This window comes from Leuresthes tenuis, unplaced genomic scaffold (assembly GCF_036924035.1).
Source record: "Leuresthes tenuis unplaced genomic scaffold, fLeuTen1.0.hap1 SCAF_13, whole genome shotgun sequence".
NCBI classification, from domain to species: Eukaryota; Metazoa; Chordata; class Actinopteri; order Atheriniformes; family Atherinopsidae; genus Leuresthes; species Leuresthes tenuis.
In genome coordinates this window covers 10,647,672-10,669,189 of record NW_027325367.1, presented here as the reverse complement: position 1 = coordinate 10,669,189, position 21,518 = coordinate 10,647,672, and the positions used below count along the sequence as shown (strand labels likewise).

The window sequence follows — 21,518 nt, the reverse complement described above, 5'->3', positions numbered from 1 at the left end:
TGTTAATTACAGTGCATAAAGAAGTAACACTTCAAAACACAGAAAAGACCAATTTCTTCTACTTAACTGAGGCCAATATAAATGAACTTATATTAATAAAAAGGCGACTATATTTATATACATATATATTTATATATATATATATAGTATTTCAGTATACTACTCATTTATAAAGCCTTTTTGTCATTACACAGTAGATTGCTGGAGACACACATGAATGTTCCAAACAGCAATAACCATAACTAAATATTAGCTACACATTTAAGATGAAATATAAAGTTAAATATTGATGAATACTTTACAGGTTCAATATGGTCTCATCACTTAAAAAATTGCGCAAGTGTTAAACAGTATTTGTTGCACTAGTTGGTGACATAAAACACAAGTATCTCCATGTGACAAAAGGAAAAGTTAGGGAGGTCCAAGGTTCACTTAACTAATTTACAGTGATGCTGGAGAGCTATTGTGCACTCGTTTTTATTCCCCCCCAACTTTCAAATATACAGTGTCACCCATTTTTTCTTTTATATTCATTTGAAATACTTCAAACAGTATTTATGAGTAACAGACTCATTTCACCTGCCTTCAGCTGTAATTAATAACTTCCACATTATGCCATTGACAGCAGACAATACCAATAACATTTGGCCACAGAGTATTTTATAGATACTCAAGATACTCAGGGATCTTCCATAAACACAAACTTCAGGGGTGTTTCATTCACCTACATTAACAGGTGCTTGTTTATAGTTTTTAGGGCAGGCTGTGTTAAAAGCGTCGGCCACCAGGGGGCCCTGGCCACCTCTGGCCTCTGCCAGGTGGGGGGAGAGGCGGAGGAGAGACCGGTCCATTGTGGTAGCTGTGTAAAAGGATAAAATCACACATTGGATTCTTGGCTTTGGCCAATAGGGGGCACACTCTGATAAGAGCAGCCATCTCTGAACTACTGCAGAGGGGTGGAGGATCCCCTCTCATCAACTGTACCTCGGAGTGCAAAACAAAAAGCGTCTGGCATCAAGAAGTTCAGCACTGAGTATATTTCTATTTACGAACTGCCTTAACTGAAAAAATGTCTTGTTTCAGACTATTAAGATGTGATGCTGTGCCATTTCTTCTAAGTGATTAACCACTCTGAAATAAGTGTGGCTATTCAAGAGCAACTATATAAATTGAGCTGTAATGAGGCTTAAGAGAAAGGGACGGACAGGATTGTGTATATCCACCACAGCCCTGAGAGATTTTACACAGATTTGACTTAGCAGGCTCAAGAGTGTGCAAGCAAAGAGCAGAGAAGTGTGATATTAATACCAAAACCAGTCTTACCCTCTTGGTCCACGGGGGTGGAAGTGGCGTGGTGGTCCAGCAGGGGGCATGCCACGGCCTGCGAGGTGTGGCGGGCGCCCTCTGAAACCAGGATGACCTGGCGGAGATGGTGGAGGGGGTCCACGCCTAATAACATGCGAAAAAGTCAAACTTTACATATATTTTATTAAGAAAAATAAAAAATTGAACTAAAAACTTTCGTAGTGATCTCTTGTGGGTGCAGCACTGAGATCAGTTGTGAAAAGTGATAGTAAAACGACAACATCTCTATATCCATCTAAAAATGTTGAGCTCGACTGCCTAAATGGATACAGAAAAGTTCAAGGAAAACAGTGTCTTTTAACTTTAATGTCATCCTAAACAATATCAGACTAATTTCCAGTCAGAGTGAGGAGAATACCTGGGCATGGGTGGAAAGGGGCCTCTGAGGTGCATGGGAGGAGGGGGAGGGGGAGGAGGAGGGGGAGGGCCCATGCCCATTGGTCCACCTCGACCTCGATGGCCTCTAAGGTCTGGGTACGGTCGCATCCTCCCCATTCCTCTGCAAGCGAAGTAGATCAAGTGAAATTTATCAAAACTCATATTTACTGTATAAGAATTAAGCATCTTAATGTCACCCTAATACTGTAAACCTAAAAGCTAGTTGTTTAATTGGGGATACAACTTGTACCAAACTGACCAATACCAACCAATGAATTAAAGATGCAGTATCTGTCAAATGTTTGGACACATCTACAGATTTAACACTAAAGACCAGGTGTCTCCAAACTAAAATTGTTAATCAAAAACACTGAGCAGTCGTCAACTATTACTAAGACAGTACCTCATGGGCCCGAGTCCATTCATAGCACCATCCTTCCCTCGACCTCTCCCACGTCCAGGTGGGCCAAATCCTTTCATCATGCCCCACCCACCACACATGCCTCCTCGACCCATACGGCCCCCTCGACCACGGCCTTTGAATCCACGACCCCTGGAGAAATAAGATAAGAGAAACACTGGACCAAGTATATGGTTTCTCATTCACACTGAACTTCAACACTCAGCAACTACAACTGGCAGAAATCTACTAAAGTCACGACAAAATTAAAGTCCAGTCACTTGTTTTTCTTAACTTTTGAGCAGGATTGCAGCATTCAGCTGCATTATATATTATATTATGCTATTACACTGTACTGATTTAAGGTGAAGATGGAACTTTGAAATGTACAAAAGGCCTCGACCCATTTAAGTCCAGCTGAGTGCGAACACGTAGGGGTAAAATAAAGCAACAACCGCATTGTCTGGGTGTGCTAGTGCGGTTTGGAGAAGCTCAATTTCGGTCAGAATAATGCGTTTACATGCATTTCAAAGTCAGTTTTGGCTTAAACTGACAATTAGTTTTTTCTAGTGACATGTCAAACCTTAAGTATGTTATACATGCAACCAGAAGCCTACATATAGCTTTCATTAAATGATAAAGTATGACATATATAAACATAGGTCAATGGGTTACAGCTATAACTAGTCCACTGATTGTTTAGCAGTGAATATGTAGAGAAACAAAGTCGCTCATAACCTTTCAGTCTCTGACCGAATGCTGCTAATGGTAGCAATAAAAGATACAATAAACTCTTTCACATGAATATTTATGTCGTTGAGCAGAGGTGAAGTTCTGCCAGGAGAAGTTTGAGCCCTGATTTAGAAGTGGCTATTCTCAATTCTCACTTAAGAATAAGCATATGTACTCTGTATACAGATATATGTTATATATAATTACTGTGGAAAAAGTATGGCATGACAAATTTTCCTTAAAAAACAGGCTGAGAATGACTTATGAGTGAACTGAAGAGAACACTGTTCAGTTCCTTCTTATTTAACTAAGATAAACTAAAACAATAAGAAAAAAACCCTATAAAAGTACAGTTACAGTACCTTCATACTGACTGACAGCAGAAGGCTCTAAAAGACAGAAAGACGAACCTGGAATTCATCTCAGTGGCAGGTCTCTCGTATTCATTTTTGGGCGTTTTTGAGGTCTCAGTGACCCTCTCCTCTGTGTCTCCATCCATCTGAAATTATTCAGATCAACAGTCATACACGGGCTTCATGATGGAGATCAATCAAACAGCAAGTTCACAGTAACATGCTTGAGTTTCTTAGACACCCAAAAAAAAGGTAAAAAATCATGTTGAGGAGGAGTCTGGAGGGTAAGAGTAAAATAAAGAATGTGGCGAGGAGGACAGCTGCCTGTTTGGATTTTATATTCCAATTTTATATCGTGAGTTGAAATGGATCTTATATATGCTGAAATCAGGTTGTATCTTACTTACATCAACAGATTTCACTGGTTAAAAGAAGCAAACAAACAAATCAACGAAGCCAATTTAAAGAAAAATCTATGTTCAAGCATATTTTGTGCTTTAATGCGTAAAATATGTTTTTTTAAAGCTCTGTAGAAAAAAAAAGATCCAAAGTAAATTCATGCAGAAATGAATCCCTGTCCTCTCTGCTGCTATCAGGTAATCAAGCATGATGTGGACAAATGGCAACCAATGTTCATTGGTTTCAAGACTCATCTTAACCTTTAAGATATTTTTATACTACTTTACGGATTTCATATTTTAGAAAGGACGTTCAATATCTCAAATACAATTTTTCAAAAAATATTCAGCAATCGCACAGGTTTCCTTTGACAACTCTATTTCTCAATCGACTGATTAAAAGTTTTAGTGCAAAAGTTTAGTGCATCGACATCACAACAAAACAATTTGTCAAAATACCACAGCGGTAAATCAAAACCTCAGCATGGCATTTGCCGCATTGTTGAGTGGATTGGTGTGTGCATGCTCACAGAGTCAAAGCTTACAGTAGGAACATTATCAACAGCCCCAGATCTCTGCTTTATAATGCAGCACCTGTACCAGAAAACAAAGGCAACGTGTTTTGGGACATTGGGGGACGATGTGTAGAGGGTGGGAGGGAGTTAAGCATGAAACTGACAAAGTGAAAAGAGAATTTTTTAAGCCACTTTCAAAGCTTGCTGTCAAGGAGCAGCTACCCCAGGAGAGCACATTCTTACTGGTTAAAAGGGGCCACACACAGACCAGTTCCTGTGTGTAGAGGAGCAACCAAACAGTACATTTATTGAGTGAAATTTATTTCACCTGATGTCACGGTCCATGATAGAATTTGAAATTTGTGATGTTACATTGTACAGCACCATACAAAGAGAGGTGTCTCATTTTATTTAGACCCCATCTGTATCAATTAGGTATGATTGAAGCTCATTTACAAAGTAAAATCTATTTAAATCACTATTTTGATTAACTCAGCAGAGTCACAGGCTGATAAGGTTGCTCAACGGTGACTTTGATGAGGGTGCACTGCTTAATGCACACGGCAATAAACCTGAGCCTTAAAAACACTGACTGTGTCATGGAGGACACATGCATATCGTACATTTTAACAATGATATCTTCAAGTAAAACGATCCAGCAGAGCCAAGGCACGCCGCGCGTCATGGAAACATTTTTATCCTGGTCCTTAGAGACAGTTGACGCTGTGTGAGCTCATAAATGTTCATCTGAGAGCAACACAGGCATGACAATTCACACCTCTAATAATGCAACATGATATTATTCAACAAGTAGCGGCACAGGCTGAGCACAGCAGGTTAATCTAACGTGCAAACACTCAGAGGGGCCCCGTCTAATTCCAGGAGTTAGTAGAGTTGAGCAGCCCTGGCATAATTGCATTATAGCGTGTACAAGGCAGCGGGCTCGGCATTATCCAAACCAAAAATAGTGTTTTATGTTTGAATAATTATGTCTCAAAATTAAAACAGCGAACAACACGAGTAAAAAAAAAAGACAGTAGTTATGATTAACGTTAACCAGGCATGAAAGGGGCGTTCCTGTGCGGTTTAATGCCTTTGGTGCTCCGGTGAGAAGAAAAGCAGGAATGACTTACTTCCGTTGTTGGTGCGGGGGAGGTAGATTTTAAAAAGTAACAGTTACAAATCAAAATATAGTAAAAAAAAAAATTAAAAATATAAAATTCCTGCAGCTTTAGTGGTTCCTAAGCAATTTGAGATGGCGGCGGTTTACCAGTCTGGGATTTATTTTGTGAGCCAGACGTTGGGTTATTACCACGCCCGTCTAGTTTCTGATTGGCTGCTCGTTGCTCGCTCATTCCAGAGTACCTGACTGCTCCGGCTCATTCAGCATGAGCGCACCGATCCCCTTTTGTGATTGGAGGAATTAGCTGTCTTACTACCAATTAGCTTCATCTCTGAAAAAGATAAATTCATCATCTGCGCCTCAAGTTTAACACATCATCGAAGTTTATGGGAAATGTTGACGGAGAGACACCGTTAATACAAAAGATTCTTTAATAGTATTTAAAATGTTATATAACCTCATATGCAACAAAGAAAAATGTCTTTCACACAAAAAATATTGACTATCTTTCAGAACAATAAACGTAAAACTACATGCAGCAACGGATCCTAAAGTCCTAAAACCTAAAGTAAACGAGGTTGCAACTGTGGGATTCAAAACTATTTCAATAAGTCTACAATTTATCTTAATTATATTAACGCAAACAGAAAAAAAAACTAAAAAGATTTCTTGGTAAAGCTGTATTTCATACATAATCAAATACCAACTATAAATTCTATGTCTAACACCGAATTCACAATACCAAAATAGGCAGCCTCATATACAAATATTTGTCATTTACGCTCACAATATTTACACCACGGCTGACAAAAACAAAGGAAAAAACTACCCAATTAAGACTACATTTCCGTTATCATAAGTCACATCTCATTGACTTCAGAAAATGTCCATTCTGTAGTCCGGGTTAGAGTTAATCTTGTGCGTAAAAGCTATCCATGCTACGTCCTTTACGCACGTCTCAGAATGTCCGAAAGCTTGTTGATGTATTCAATCGTGTATTTGAGCGTCTGAATCTTGGTCAGGGGTTGGCCTCTCTTGCTGTAGTCTGGCGGGAGATAGTCACGGAGCTGATGCAGAGCTTCTGCAAGACTCCTCATCCGCATCTTCTCCCTCTCGCTGGCCTTCATGCGCCTTTTAGTGGACATCTTTGACTTGCTGTAACTTTGCGCTCCCCGCGCTACTTTACGCCCCATGAGGCCAAAAGAGAAGCCCTTGAATTCCTGATGCTCGTTGGCATAGCACATTTCCGGCGATGAGCACATGGAATCCATCGCAGACTCCGGTGAGGTGGACTGAAGTGGCTCTTGATTTTCTCCAGAAGCGTTCTCAAGGCACTTCCATTCAGACAGTATTTTAGCTGTAACGTCATCCAGATCCATGTTCGAAATCCAGACGATAATGTAGCGACGATGACATTCAGGGTGAATGACAGGAGGATTGTGTGAAAGTAATGTAGCCAAAGCGTATTTATATAGATGCAGATCTCCGGAGGTTTATGGGTTCACAGCTCAGGCGAAAAAAGTTCAAAGACCACCGAAAAGTGCCAAAATGCGACCTTCCCGAAGGCGGTCCTTCGTTATCACCTTTGTGTGAATAAGGCTAAATAGGCGGATAATGTGATAGAAAGACAAATAATTAGATTCCCTTTGTGGGAAATTACTCTTTAAAGTCTGTACGACGACAATTGTCAGTTTGATGTGATCTGGACACTGTTTCAGCGGAGATGTTCAAGCCACGCTGCATTCTGCATTCTTCAGAATGCAGGTCAGACGGACACCATGAACCACAATCATTTTGTGAGTCGTTGTGTATTATAGAAAAAATGTTTATCAAAGAAGTTAGGTCAGAATCAGAGGAGCCAGTGCCCATTGTGCCTATTTACTGAAACCTGGAATCCCAATTTCATTTAAATGATTTAAAAAAAATTACACCTAGAATAATACTAGCTCTTACCAGAATTGTTTCAAAGGTAGAAACATACACACTTTGCAGGACAAACTATGCTTGAAAAGAAGCGGCATTATTCTGGTAAGTATGTTAGCTCTTATGCCAACAAAAAGAAGATTAAAGAGCCAGTGCTCGGAGACTGAGTTGTTATTTGAACAGAGGATGCAGCTGTCACCAGAGCTCCTGCCAGACCTTTCATGTCTGAAAAGGTGCGAGGCCTGACTCATGATCAATGGGAACCAACACTGCTGGGTTGTAAAACCAAAGGCTCAGCATCCCCTGTCTCTTAAGCTCTGTGCTGCTTGTAAGTGAGCAATGGGGAAAAAAAACAAGCACATGCGGGGCTATTAATGGGTGTTAATTGCTTAAAACTGTGCTAATCCACATCTCTAAACTCAAGGAGGAGATGGTAACAAAAACAAATGCTTGAGTGACCTTTAGCTCATGGACCAATATGCATCTATGTTTTCTTTCAAAACACATCTAAAACGTAACATTTAAGACTTTATGCTTCCTGATCAAGTTGCTCTTCTATAGCCAATAAACAGTTCCATTTATGATCACTACAGATTATGGCAGGACCTCCACCAGAGTACATTTTCTTGAGTCTTCTGAAGCCTTACCTGAAGAAGTTTTGTCTCTTTTTATCAACAAACACGACGTGTCACACGCATTTCCAATGTCTAGAAGGAACTTTTGCTTTTCAAGAAAAGGAGGGATTACGTGTTCTTATCTTTCATCCTGTAGCCTTGCAGCTTACTTCAGAAACTTCAGTCTCAGTCTCTCTGCCAGTGGCAGTGGACTATCGCTGCAAATGACTGAGTCGTCACTATCCAACACAGTGACGGGTGACTCTGGGGTCTGAGGAAACACACCATCGGCCACTTCAGCTGTCTGAACGTCCTGACATTTGTTTTCAGTGGATACAGGTGAGCTGTTTCCAACCACTTCCATGTGACTTTTAGATCTCGGCGCGTCGGTCTGAAGCTTGTGAACACTTTCTGCTTTTGGTTTAGTTGTTTTAGGGACAGAAATCGGTTTCAAAGGAAAGTTTGAAATGAAGCTTCCCCTGATCTTGTTCATTCGTTTAGTTTTTGTCTGCCTTTGAGGTTGGTTTTCTGCATCACTGCCCTCACTCGATGAACACACACTCATGCACACGCTCTTCTTGGTGGTCTGTGGCACACTCGTGTCCTTTCTGTCAGTTTGACCTGGGTCAGACAGGCACCTCTGAGTTGGAGCAGACGATGAAGACAGACCCGTTCTGACAAATTTATATTTCTGGGGAGGCTTTTTGCAGACATTAGATTTCTCCTTCAGCCTACTTTCAGCTCGTAATGCTGGAATTTTCTGCTCGTTCGAACTCAGAGTTTCTGTTTCAAACTGGCTTTTGTCTGCGAGTGGTTTCTTTTTGTTGAAGGCAGATTCTTTACCTGACACAGTACTGACTTTACTTGGAATTTGTCCATTGTGTTTCTCCTGTGAATTGATTTCAGGAGAGGCTAACTCACAGTTCAGATGCTGCGAGACCTCATCATTGCATTTGTCCATCTGATGCGCAGCTTTGGCTGTATTCCTCATGAGCACTCTGTCCCGTAGAGGACACTCTGTGTAACAGAGCTTTGAAGCACATCTGGAATCTGCCTGTTTGACAGAACTTGAGGATTGTCGGTCTGCGTTTCCACCTGGTGTTTCATTACTCACTGTACTCTTCTTTTGCTCAGGCTCTTCGGTGCGGTGTACTTGTGAAGCAGGGGAGGATGTGAAAGACAAAGCCTCCCAGTCAATATCACTCAGCTGTAGAGCCTCAATAACAGCGGAAACAGAAGGTGAAGCAACAGGCTTTGGCTCAGCATGAGGCAGAGGACGACTTGGACTGCTGTGGTCTTCTTTTTCCTCCAGCAGCTGCTTATGGTTCATCGCAGTCAGCACTTCTGTTTTATCTGTCTTTGAAATGTTAGCGAGCAGAGGTTGTGGTTGAGTAGTAGCATTCACCGAAGAAGAACTCTCAAGAGTCATTCGGGCGAGGAGATTGGACACGCCATCAGAGACATCAGACGGCTTTTCCTTTTTACTCTTTGGTTTCTTTTCTGTAAAGAAAAGGAGACAGAGTGTCACAGGATCCTTGAATATATTCTCAATGATCCCACACTTACTCTTAATGCATTCGCTTCAGTATCTCTTAACTTTGTAGCGTTTTCAGTCTCAGAAAGTAGGTTTAGGTGACACTTAAAAAAAACTTGACCAAACCAGACTTTTAGAATGCACATAAACATGTTCGTCTCATTGAAATTCAATCAAATCGAAGCTCTCACAATCAGACAAACACAACCAGATAACTGTAGAAGTTGTGATTAAAAATCTGCCCATTTGGACTAGGTATCAATTCATGGGTGTTCAAAACATGTCCAAACTGACGCTCTGCTGTCATAAATCCTGATCTTATAACTGCAGCATCATCTGTCTACATCTTCATGGCGTCGGATATACTTCAGTCAATAAGTCAATTTCTCTCCCGTGCATGCATGCTGGGACAAGGACGGTGGTCAGATTAAATGGCTCAGTGGAACTCTGAAAAAATAAGGAAAACTGTGTTCATGTAAATATGAACAAAATACAGCGATTTCGAAACCCCTGAAATAATAATAAAATAGTACATAAAAAGTCAACTAAGGTCACCGACAAACATCTCACTTTGGGTGGAAGGCCAGGGAGTTAAATCAGGAAGAGAAGGAGCCTGCCTAACATGCATTGGCAAATTGTTATCGTTCCTTCAAAACTACAGCAATTGGCCACCTCAGCTCTTAAAATCCTATCGTGTGTTAGAAGAAGAGATCATGACCCAGCTGTTTTGATGCATGTTGCTTTGTGTTAAATTCAAAATGAAAAAAAATATTTTTCCTCATTTTCAACATCTGCTGTGCTGCACTATTTTTTTCAAATAATGTAGGGTTTGACAGGAAGTGGAAACCATTGTCTTCTGACTTCATTTCCATTTTTACAACGTGCCAACTTTTTCAGAAATGGGGTCCTACGTACGAGGAAGTACTAATAAGGAACGAGGGCAAAGTGGCAGCGACGCCTGCGAGAGAGACACCTCTCAGCTGCATTAAAGCCTTTCGTGTGAACTAGTTCAGCCAAACCCTACGTTTTCAGGTGTCGGAGCTGCTGTAATAGACAGCCTTGAAAAACAAGTAAAACCATCAGGTGGCTTTGATCAGGACTGTCAGTTCCGTGTGGGAAGTCATAATTGTCAACTTGGTAGGTGAGATTTTGTGGAAAACGTGCCCGCATTTACTGTTAAATATGGTTCATTTTACAAATATCTTTAAAGACTAATATTATATCATACTTTAGTGAAGGTCATTCATTAAAGTCTTACTTTTGGCCTTGTTCTCTTCAGCCAGAGCTTTGCTCCTCACGTAGGCCTCTACCATCTCAGGGAAGGCCACTCGAAAAAGAGACTCTTCCTCCACTGTCCTCACTTCATGTTGGTCCTCTGCAACGCGATCCTCAGGAAACGCATAATGTTCTGTGGAGAAAAGGTCAGAATCAGATCCAGCTCCGTCTCGAATGAGTCTCTCAATGAAGTCATGAAAAATGAAAAAAGGTTCACTCCTATCAGCTTTATGTTGGAGCAGAAAATATTGTTACAGTGAACTATACAAATAAAGAGGTGTCCATCAAAATTCCTAAGAGTGTAAATTATGACATTCAATGTCTGGTTTTGTCAAACCAGCAGACACACATATCACATTTATTAAAATGTTATATAAGGACAACAACACACCCAATAAAACACTGAAAGCATAGGTGATAACGGCATGTTCACCATTGTGTTGCATCGCCCTTCTTTCTAATCACATTGTCAAGTTGTTGGCGAACTGAGGAGACAATTGTTGCAGTTTTGTAAGCTGTGTTTATTGTTGCTGAATAGCAGATTTCAGCTGCTCAACTGTCTGTGGTTGTGGTCATCTGATTCTCCTTCTCACAATGCTCCACACATTCCCAAGAGATGACAGATGCGGACTGCAGACGGGCCAGTCACACACACACACACACACACACACTCTGTGTCTATGAAGCCCAGCTAATGTAACGTGTGCAGAATGAGGTCTGGCTTTGTCCTGCTGACATAACCACGGACCTCCCGGGAAAAGATGCCACCTTGATGTTAGCATATGCCTCTAAAAGCTCTAATATACACCTCTGCATCAGTCAGCCTGGAAGGTCTCTCCCATCCTTGGCCTGAACAACCAGATGTCAGATCACTCCTAAAAGCAGCTGAAATGTGGACTCAACTGACCACAGAACACGTGTCCACTGTCTTTCTGTCCATCTGAGTTGAGCCCATGTTCAGAAAACTGCAATGTTTCTGCACAGAGTTGATACATAGCCTCCTCCTTGTATAATACAGTTTCTGGTTACACTTTTGGATGCAGTGTTGAGTGAAAATGGTCTTTCCCGGTACCCCTGAGCCTCTGTGGCTACAATGATCACAGAGGAATGATGGTTTCTTGCTTTGGTGGATGCTTCTATTGAACCCAATCCTTAAACCCTCACCTGTCACCAGTATAATCTGATGTCTGTATAATCTTCCAGAACATTGATACTTTTACACCCTAGAGACTATTTTGAGTGTGTTCTGTATTCCAGATGTGTTTATATTTCCTAAAAACAAGGAAAGTTTGCAGTGAAAATAATTGCCTTTGTATCTACAAACTAGGTTCAGTTGACTTAACAAATTTTGGATTTAAGATGTCGTTGCATTTTAGAAAATGCATCAACTTTTCTGAAATGGAGGATATTACATAAGGAGCCTCAATGTGGGTGGATGAGTTGATTGAGACTTTCTCAGGCCGGTCATGTCAGACGGGCTTGTTAGTGAGGTGGAGCTTGATATGACAAATTTCCCAGCTCAGAGAGGAAGCCAGTTTAGCACCTAGTGGCTGTTGTGGCTGATCTGTCACCTCTGAATCCCACCTCACAGCCAGTCACTAACAGACAACACGGTGGCGAACACCCAGCACCCCAGCTGCCAGTTAGCTTAGCTTAGTTAGTCATGTCAGTCAACACATGAATACTTAATCCCCCCCCCCCCTGATTTCATAATGAAAGACTAAGAGAACGATATAACCGATCATCAGTAATCAAATAGGTGTGAAAACTTTAACTGACCTGGTGTGCTCCAGATGACTTCGAAGCAAGCCACGGCATTCCTCACCCTGGGTTTCAGTATTCTTTTGAGGGAGAAGCAAAGTGTCTGTAATGTATAAGTTGTAATATAATGCTTTGTCCTTCTCATTTTTATTCGAAAACTCTAGAAATACCGAATGGGTTTGATCTGGGGGGGCACGTCTCTCCCATATTTTCTGTTCATCAGTTCAGCGTAGGTCATCAAGACTAAAACCTTCTCGCTGGTGTAGTGCTGCGGCCACTCCATCTTGTCAGAGGCAAATCTCTAAAGAAGAATAAAGAATGTTCGGACGCGGCTCAGTAAACAGATGTCGGCCATCTTAACTGACCAAACGATCTATAGATAGAATACCTGCATCAACAGTATATTTGGTTGCCTCCTCTTAAAATGTGACACAGGTTTGTCCTTTGAAATCAGAAACTCTTGAATGATCTGCAACAGGAAGTTCAAGTGTTAAGATTATAAATAAAAATGTCATAAATAAGAAAAAAAATTGCTGATGACTATATCTGTACCTCTGTAAAAGGGAACTGTTGACTTGCCAGTATTTTGCTGAAAAAGAAATCGAACTAAATGTCATTAATTCATAGAAAATGTCTCTGTCATGGGTTTCTAGAGCCACTGTTGGTATCTCAAATTGTTTTAGGTTTACTAAGTCCACGGGACCTGAAATTTCTATTCTAAATTTTGAATTGTTAAAGTTTGGCATTCAAAGCTGAGTTTCATCACTTTTGCAACCCTTTCTGGGCCTCAGAAGTCATTCGTCTGTTCGGGGATTACATCGAAGTCCCAAAGAACCAAAGAAATATCTGCAACTGAACAGTTGTTGCCACGCTATCATAATGATGAATGTGTGTAAGTATGACACAGATTACTAGTTGTGAAGTAAAATGTAGTTATTACAGCCAATAAAAACATGAAAACTAAAGCCAAATATAATAAAAATATACATGAATGAAGTATTAATATAGAATCATTCTCTTTTTATTACATATATGTGCAATAAATTGTAACATTTCATGTAGAATGTTTTAATGAAGTTCCTCTTGGCACAATATGCAAATAATGCAATTATTATTATTATAATAATAATGCATATTATCTTAAAAGGTCTCTCGAACAATTTCATGAACCCTTAATTTTTTTAGTTTTCAGGAGTTATACATTTTTTGCATTCAGAGAGAAAATAATGGATTTGTTCTTTGTTTTAATGTAAAAAATGTAAATAAATAATCCAGCAACAACTATTTAGATGCAAATTATCCTTTCAACAAAACCCAGCCACAAATGAACAGCTACTCAGGCGACTCTTACAAATAATCCCAGTCATGAAAGTGTGAAATTCAGCTTTGAGGACTGAACTTAAAAGTCATCACTGAGAAAAATAACCATTTACTTGAACTGGAGTAGAACAACCCCATGTTTCACTTGCTAAAAAGACCCAGAGTGAGACTTGGATTTACTTTCGACTACATAACTGTTTTATAATGTTGTCTTAATGCAGAGACTTTATGCTCCAACGTTGCTTGTACCTCTCATGTCATTTCACTTCTGCTTTTACATGATCATTCAGAGTCACGCGTACCTCCTGATGTTTGCCTCTAGAGACTTTGCCTGGCGGGTCTGTTCGTAGCGGTGCCAGTCACATGGACACTGATAATCAAAGTCCTGAGGTTGACAGAATCGTCGGCTGTCGCAGAGCACACAGCCGCCACGCTCGTGTCCCTTGGCTGAGCCTGAAAGCCAGAGGAGTCAGCGAGGAGTCTCGCATTCTGAAATCTCTCACATATGTGTATATTTTAACATGAGCGATTAAATGGCTTTAAATCAGCAATGTGTGAGACAAGTCTGAGCCGCTTTTCTTTCGAACTTTTATCATGATCACAAACAGGTGTCACGGTTGAAAGCAGGGCATCACTCACCAGGATGTCGACATATGTTGCAGTGAGGAACCTTCTTTAGGGCTACATCAGACATATCTGTATTCTCCTCCTTCCACTGGATTAACCTTTAGCAATCAGAGAAAGTTTTCACAAGCTCATACACAGCCACGAATACTGTCTCTAAAGAGGAAAAAATCTGCAGAGTGCTTGTAAGAGGTATTTTTTTACCTCTGCAAAAGCGATTGTCCTTTCAGTGTCTGTATAAATCTCAGGGCCTGCTCTCTGCCAACACCTGGTATGCCCTTAGAGAAGCATGACAATCAACATAAGTCATTCACGTGAATGATTAGAGGTGACGAATCTTCAGGTTAACGTGTCCTCTCTACCTTAGGAATATAATCACAGCCAAGAAGAATCGCCAGACCAACAAGATTTTCCCTGGAGAGACGCAACTCTGTTTGTACTCGAGAGGTCAGGTAACAGTCCACCTGAGGGTCCTGGATAACAAAAAGAAAAATTATACAGAATGATACAGAAGAATCATAAATAGAAGTATTTTAAAGATAACATCAAGCATGTCTGATGATACAATATTCTGCTTTGAATAAATTGTGGCTGTTTTAGTTTCTAAAAAAAGAAAGAAAAGAAAGTTCGACCACCCAGTTAAAACTTCTTAAATATCATATCTGCCTCTTTTCTGCCTAAATTCTGATTTGAGGTGCCCTGGTAGAGTCAAGCTCAAATATCCAAATAAATCAATACTAGACCAAACATGTTTTCATATGAAGGGGGGCTTGAAGCTTAAGGGACAAATACAGTATCAATACTAGTATTTGCTTCTCAAAGCAGAGAAGACATGTTTAAACTAAAAACTTATTTAACAGCATTTAACATAACTACAGATGTGTGTGTAACTGAATCTACGAACTCAAACAGGATCAACTAGCACAGGTAATACCCATCAGTACCTAATCCAGCTATAAAAATACAAAATCCTAAACATTTTTAATGCACACTGAAGTTTGTGCAGTCAGCTGAGTCCATTTTTCCCAATAAATTTTCTCCTGATTTAGAAACATACTTTGCTGTTCATATTGAAGTTTCTGTACACGGTCCTGGCCCCATACAGGAAAGCATCTCCATCATTGGTGATGCAGCCATCCACCAGGCCCTGTGAGTCCAGGTAAGCACACATGGCCTCAGCCTCTCCAGCAGCTGTCACCCAAGGCACACCAAGATAGTCCAACATCTCTGCACACTACAGAGACAAGTGATGGGAGGGTGATGGGAAAACATATCATGAATCATGACAGCCTGTGATCTGAGGGAGACAGAAAGACCAACCAACCTCTCTCAGTACACCATTAAAACGCCCTCTGCTGGTGACTGTGGCAGACTTGGGGGCGGTTGCCTTTTTTAATCCTCCGTATCTTGTTGCTGCCCTTTTGCGCATAGTTTCTGATTTAAGTTTGGGAGCTTCTCCTTCCATGACAAAGACGAGCTTTACCCCCATCAGTGTGAGGGACGACAGCCGGAAAAATAAATTCCTGGACACAAAAGGGCATTGCATTGGTTTGAAATACTAGCTTAACTGAAGCTAACAGCATGATGCATCTATTTAGGAATATTAAAAGCTTTACCTCAAATGGGGCTTCGCAACTCTCCCCATCATTGCCTGAACATGCTGAGCCTCGCACACCCATAAACTCAGGTCAACTGCCAGCGTCTTTCCGCTCAAACTGTACAGCGGGACGGACTCACGAACCGGCTCGATGATTGACCACAAATTGTGAACACCCATTATTCATTAAAGCCCAATAAGATCGAGTTAATTTAATACTGTGAAAATTAATAGAAAACAAAAACGCTGAACAACACAACACAGAACGACGAGTCGAGGTTTTCAAACGCTGGCGCCGTTAGGCTGCATTCCAATTCGTTCAATGTCTCTCTACTACGCTATCTTGCTTCAATGTTGTTTGAATTTTTATTAAAATTAGGAGTTTTCTAGCCTTGAATTAAAAATATATTATAGTTTGTAAGCTTTCTGTCTAGACCATTTATTACGTGAATCGATACTTAATATAATTATACAAACAAGGTTGCAAGTGAATGACTATACTCACAAAGTCGGTCGTAGCCCGACGTATTCACCGAAGCGTCATATTAAAGCGCCTTCAAATCCTTGTTGCTATGGAAACAAAGCTTTTGTTTGCATATTAATGATTTCTCGTTAGACATGGGCCCAAAAATACTCATAGAAATTGTCGGCTTGATAAAAGACTCTAATTTCCATGTTGCCAAGAGTATTGTCGAGGTAATGTATCATCTTTCACGTGATTAAATTACATTCAGCTAGACGTTAACAACATTTGTGTCATTAATTTCAGGGACTAAAACAAAAGTTCCCTGATGAATTTCTGGATCCAAAAATTCTGCCACTTCTTGAGTTTGACTGGCACACGTATCTGTGCAACAAGAAAAGGGTAAGTCATCTTATTCAGCTGATTATTAGAAAGAGCCCGAAGCATAGTGTTTTAAGGCATCACCATCAGCGATAGAAGAGGTTTTCAGATGTTTTACATGAGTAAAGGTAATGCCAGCAAAAACATCCTGTTGAAAGTATAGACTACTGATAATGAAACAACGAGAGCAAGACACTTGTGTGTGTGTGAGTGTGTGTATTGGCAAATCATTCAGAAGGGATTTCTGGTTGTATGACATTTCTCTCTTGTCTATTTGGAAGATGTTTGACAGTTTTTGGCATCACATTGTGATAAAAAAATTTTCAGTTTAACAGTTTAAATCTGTTTTTTGTCCTTCCGTGGCTTTTTCCTCTTAATTTTGCATAATTTCATGAATGTTTTGTGTCTCACATTTCTCATATTTGTATGGTCTTCATTTATTTTTGGACTTTTGTTTAAATTCCTCTTATTTTACAGTTCTTTGTTGCCATTTAGTGTCTCTTTTGTGTGAGGCATTTTGCATCTCATTGTGGTAATTATCCTCCTCTTTAAACACTTTTTTTTTGTCTGCGTGTCTCTTTATTTTTACATTTCTGGCTGCCTGGCTTGTGTCATACATTGTTTGTCTCTTCGTTTGCACTTTACGTCCGTTCACTGATCTGTCCATGAGTAAGATCATCCTTTCTAAAAGTGATCCTGAAGGTTCTTCACTCCCACTCAGTTTTTTGCAGTTATGTTACTGCTGTGGCTTAGAGTCTGCTCAGGCTGAGGCTGATCACAGCTATAATGGGAAGTAGATGTCACTATGGATGTACTCTGGTGGTGTAAAATTTGAAGCTGCACAATATGCTTAAAGCAATGAATTATCGTTAATAGCCCATGTAAAAGTTGTACAATTACTGTGTTACAATGGATACAATTATTGGACTATTGAATCACTAAAACAGATGGACTACTGCATAAACAGCTGTTATAGGATATATGAATTTGAATAATCTGTGAGATACACAATCCTAATTTTGTTTGAATAATCTTAATCTCCAAACATGATAGGTCAAACCTAGTGCAATAATCAGCGCAGTAATTTCTCTGAAATCCACTACAATACACTGATCCACATCAGTTACATCATCTGATGAGAGACACTAATGCTGTTATAAATAATCAGGGTGACTGTGAACTGCAGCACATTGCTGAGAGTTGTGATGCTCTGCGCCTACGCAGCGAAAATACTGCCGTAGTTTAATGCTATGGTTATTCTGAAATGCTGAATCACAACGCAGCCATTGTTCCTAACTTGTGATTCAAGGAGCTGCGTGGTGAAGTGTGGCAGTATTCCAAGAGCCTGATGTGCTTTCTGAACGGCCTTCTCCTTGGTGATGGAAAGGATCTTGCCAGCTGGGCCAAGGCTGAGTGGAATCTCGCTTTCACTCGGCCGCAGGATTTCTACAAGGCTATCACCGAGGACTACTACACCCAACACCTCCAGAAAACTAGGGCAAGTCAACACAACAGTGGCATAAATTACAAAGATAAGTGAAAATGAATTGTGTGGAAGGTTAATTCCCCTCCTGCAATGTGCTTCAGGAAGCACAAAGAAGTATATATGCTTACTTTAAAGGATTCAGTTATGCCTCAATTAATTTCTGTTTTCCATGCAGCTTTATAACTTTTTGCCACCCCTGTATATGTATAAGTAATGCAAACAAACTAATTCGTCTTATTAGGACATTTAAGTTACTGAAAAATCTAATAATAAAAACAAATCAAAACAGGGAAATAGCAGATACTGGGAGCGAGATACATGTTTTTAGAATACTCGTGGTTTACAAAATGGCTCGTGTGCATTGATTTCAAAAGCTTTCTCTAAATTCTGTGGGCCCACTTACAGCTCAAGTGTGGCAGTAAATAAGCCTGAGAGTGTACAACAAGCTTTGCAAACCTCCTGGCTCTTCAGCCTGAAACACACTCGGTAGAAATTGATTGTCAGTTCATTCTTTTTCCTGTTCTTGAGAAGTAAATCCGTGCATCTGTTCTTTCATTATAGCATCAGTTTGTCTTCATGGAAATTGAAATAGCAGGCGAGGCGGTCGGGAGGTTAATGTTCGAGGTGAGAGCACCCAGATCCAGATTTGTGTATTTTTGCTTGTCTTTACCCCCTTTTTGTTTAAATTGCAGTGATAAGAAAAAAAGACCAGAGCACACTGTCTCCCTCTTCTCAGCTGTTCTCAGATCTGTGTCCAAAGACATCGAAAAACTTTGAGGCTCTGTGTACAGGAGAGCACCCCCCGCTGTGCTACAAGGGCTCGCTGTTTCATCGAATCGTGCCCAATGGCTGGGTGCAAGGTGGAGGTACAAGAGCCAACAAAGCCACACTCATATAAAAAAGTTAATTTACAAGAGTAATGCATCATCTGACATTCTGCTTTAGTAGAAGCAGGGAATCTGATGACCTTTAATTTAATTATCTCTACATGTGAGTGTTGTGCTTCTTTCTTGTCTTTATGATTATGGCGGTGTTATTTACATGCATGCGTCTTTTCACTACTTACATGCACTGGATACCGTCTGTCATGGAGCTCTGGGGTTCATCACAGACCTTAAAACCTTACTCACTGCACATTATATGCTCGAGTTGGATGATCTGCTTTGTCTTCCTGTAGACTCAAACGCTGGCATAAGACTATTCTTCGTCTGCTCCCTTGTATCCTATAAAAAAAGTTCTGAAGCTTACTGCCTTTGTTCCAAATTAACAACTCCTGTTATCTATCCCCAATGTCTGTGCTGAATTTGGGGAGAAATAAAGCATTTAATTGTGCTTCTCCCTCTGCATGGAACAAATTGCAAAATCACCTGAATCGCAAGGAGCTTATTTCAAACACATGAGAAGAAGAAATATCAGGCAGTATCTGCTGTTATTGACCATTCTGCCCCCATGTAGCCTTTGATGAATGATCTCAAGAGTTTTTATTTCTAGGTTAACAAAAAGTTTGAATAAAACAAATGGGATCGGTTCAAGTCAAAGACACGGCTCATACATCAGTGGTATTCAAGTGGGCGTGATTATGATGAATATAAGGATCTAATGCCTTTTGTTTAAAGGCAGCATTACAGATGAGTTATTTCAACCCACGGCTGTTCTATTCAACCCAAAGTACAGATGCGCTCCTCTAAATGCATGGCTTTCACAGCCATACTACTCATTATTTTTCACTGATAACATAGACAATATATCATGACACTGAAGTATTAAAAATACTATGAAATCAGCTGGATGTATTGTCACCTATCTTGTCTCATGGTACTGTAATTTCACCTCTGAATATTGTAGATATTTCTGCAGGAAGTAAGGGTAATGGCGGCGAGTCAATCTATGGACCAACTTTTGAAGGTACAGTGATGACATTTGGGGCAAGGGTGCATTAGTGGATTAACTCTCTCTTCATTCAGCTGAACATATAACTGTCCCCTTTTCAGATGAAAGCTTCGCCGTTTCTCACTCTAAGCGGGGCATTTTAGGAATGTCCAATAAGGGTCCCCACAGCAACGGATCCCAGTTCTACATCACCTTGCAGCCGACACCCTGGATGGACAGAACATATGTTGCATTTGGGTTCGTGTCACTGGCTGGGATTGAAATACACCAACATCATTACCAAACCGTTTAATAACTTGACTCTGATTCAAACTTTTGATTGCTGTCTTTTTTTCATTTCTTATCATTTTAGTCAGGTGGTTGAGGGTGTTGACGTTCTGAGGAAATTAGAAGAAGCTCCAACCTGCAACGAGAGACCCAAGTATGAATGTAAAGTGACAGCTTGTGGAGCGTTTAAACTGTAGCTCCAAAGTATTTATTACTGATGCCTCTTTAGTGTTTTTGATGCAGAAATTAAACCTAAATAAACAGATGTGTTGGTTCTTTAACGTAGGTTTACTCACCTTTGTTTTCTTTTTACCAAACTGTCATATTTATTGGGAAATAGCCTGTGATCACAGTAAATTGAAGATGACTCAGACTGACAACAATAGGATCTTATTGTTTATCGCACATAACTTTATCAGGGTTTACATGTTTTGTTTTAAACACACACTTACACTAACATAAGAAGGAACTCGAGGGTAAGATCTTAGTCTTTAACCAATGGTTTTCTGGAAAGCTCATGCTTACCACGTGTAACGTCAGCAAAGAAAATTCAAAACAGAAAAGCTGAGAACCTGCCCTCAACCAAACGTGTACCATATTCAGTCTGAGTGACACACAGGGTTGGGAATAAGTACTACAGTAATCAGGATTTTTGTTACCAGATTACATATGCCTGCGTTTTGCTGTCATGTTTTTCCATGAAACATCTGACCAATCCTAAAAGCCAAATACCTTCTTGTATGTCAAAGTGAGCGGGTGTTTGTGTTACAAGAGCAAACAGTTCCCACTGGCTTCTGATTACTGTAAAATACACAGAGAGAAGACACACTTTTGTGTTTGATTTGAGGGATTTGTTATAAATTGCTGGGATGTTTAAATTTGCTGTCATTCAACAGTTATCATGGCTGCCATATAATTTCTTTTCAGTTACTGAATAAATCTCAAGGAAATCTGACTTTTAATAGTGAATTACTAATTATTTACTTTGTTACGACAGATATGAATCTGAACACTAGGGGGCGCTTTGGGGCCCACTGGGACAAACCTGCCTTGAATACGAGTTTCCTTTTATGGTACAAATATATACAGTCTTTTGGGTCACAAGTACACTTTTACCAG

At 40.2% G+C, this 21,518-nt stretch overlaps 4 protein-coding genes across 4 annotated transcripts; 1 reads left to right on the top strand and 3 right to left on the bottom strand.

Annotated features, from left to right (window-relative positions):
* Positions 1–533: 533 nt before the first annotated feature.
* LOC140267189 (uncharacterized) lies at positions 534–5,400 on the bottom strand. The gene is made up of 6 exons (XM_072362396.1): positions 5,275–5,400; positions 3,286–3,374; positions 2,147–2,296; positions 1,724–1,864; positions 1,324–1,449; positions 534–859 (listed from the first exon to the last, which is right to left on the bottom strand). The coding sequence occupies exons 2-6, from the start codon at positions 3,372–3,374 to the stop codon at positions 769–771; spliced, it is 597 nt and encodes a 198-aa protein (XP_072218497.1). The 5' UTR covers positions 5,275–5,400; the 3' UTR covers positions 534–768.
* Positions 5,401–5,740: 340 nt separating this feature from the next.
* On the bottom strand, positions 5,741–6,963 carry msgn1 (mesogenin 1). Its single transcript, XM_072362131.1, has one exon. It carries the CDS (start codon positions 6,641–6,643, stop codon positions 6,212–6,214), a length of 432 nt encoding a protein of 143 aa, XP_072218232.1. The 5' UTR covers positions 6,644–6,963; the 3' UTR covers positions 5,741–6,211.
* A 922-nt stretch (positions 6,964–7,885) lies between these two features.
* On the bottom strand, positions 7,886–16,189 carry LOC140267455 (flap endonuclease GEN homolog 1). Its single transcript, XM_072362726.1, has 13 exons — positions 15,932–16,189; positions 15,640–15,838; positions 15,373–15,549; positions 14,678–14,788; positions 14,520–14,593; positions 14,331–14,416; positions 13,994–14,144; positions 12,924–12,960; positions 12,760–12,840; positions 12,542–12,672; positions 12,390–12,451; positions 10,594–10,743; positions 7,886–9,301 (listed from the first exon to the last, which is right to left on the bottom strand). Exons 1-13 carry the CDS (start codon positions 16,090–16,092, stop codon positions 7,968–7,970), a joined length of 2,754 nt encoding a protein of 917 aa, XP_072218827.1. The 5' UTR covers positions 16,093–16,189; the 3' UTR covers positions 7,886–7,967.
* Positions 16,190–16,461: 272 nt separating this feature from the next.
* Positions 16,462–20,680, top strand: ppil6 (peptidylprolyl isomerase (cyclophilin)-like 6). Its single transcript, XM_072362132.1, has 8 exons — positions 16,462–16,608; positions 16,682–16,777; positions 18,066–18,254; positions 18,804–18,866; positions 18,979–19,108; positions 20,088–20,147; positions 20,234–20,369; positions 20,485–20,680. Exons 1-8 carry the CDS (start codon positions 16,531–16,533, stop codon positions 20,594–20,596), a joined length of 864 nt encoding a protein of 287 aa, XP_072218233.1. The 5' UTR covers positions 16,462–16,530; the 3' UTR covers positions 20,597–20,680.
* The last annotated feature ends 838 nt before the right edge of the window (positions 20,681–21,518 follow it).

What these genes read in the sequence shown, in the direction of transcription:
- LOC140267189 (XM_072362396.1), bottom strand. Translation starts at nt 3,374, where the DNA reads ATGGATGGAGACACAGAGGAGAGGGTCACTGAGACCTCAAAAACGCCC. An exon ending in AATGGACTCGGGCCCATGAG is followed by an intron (nt 1,865 to 2,146) that starts GTACTGTCTTAG and finishes CTTCGCTTGCAG; the next exon opens with AGGAATGGGGAGGATGCGAC. An exon ending in CACCCCCGTGGACCAAGAGG is followed by an intron (nt 860 to 1,323) that starts GTAAGACTGGTT and finishes CCTTTTACACAG; the next exon opens with CTACCACAATGGACCGGTCT.
- ppil6 (XM_072362132.1), top strand. Translation starts at nt 16,531, where the DNA reads ATGGGCCCAAAAATACTCATAGAAATTGTCGGCTTGATAAAAGACTCT. An exon ending in ATCTGTGCAACAAGAAAAGG is followed by an intron (nt 16,778 to 18,065) that starts GTAAGTCATCTT and finishes TTGTGATTCAAG; the next exon opens with GAGCTGCGTGGTGAAGTGTG. An exon ending in AGAACATATGTTGCATTTGG is followed by an intron (nt 20,370 to 20,484) that starts GTTCGTGTCACT and finishes TTATCATTTTAG; the next exon opens with TCAGGTGGTTGAGGGTGTTG.
- LOC140267455 (XM_072362726.1), bottom strand. Translation starts at nt 16,092, where the DNA reads ATGGGTGTTCACAATTTGTGGTCAATCATCGAGCCGGTTCGTGAGTCC. An exon ending in TTAATGGTGTACTGAGAGAG is followed by an intron (nt 15,550 to 15,639) that starts GTTGGTTGGTCT and finishes TTGTCTCTGTAG; the next exon opens with TGTGCAGAGATGTTGGACTA. An exon ending in AACAGTTCCCTTTTACAGAG is followed by an intron (nt 12,841 to 12,923) that starts GTACAGATATAG and finishes TTCCTGTTGCAG; the next exon opens with ATCATTCAAGAGTTTCTGAT.
- msgn1 (XM_072362131.1), bottom strand. Translation starts at nt 6,643, where the DNA reads ATGGATCTGGATGACGTTACAGCTAAAATACTGTCTGAATGGAAGTGC.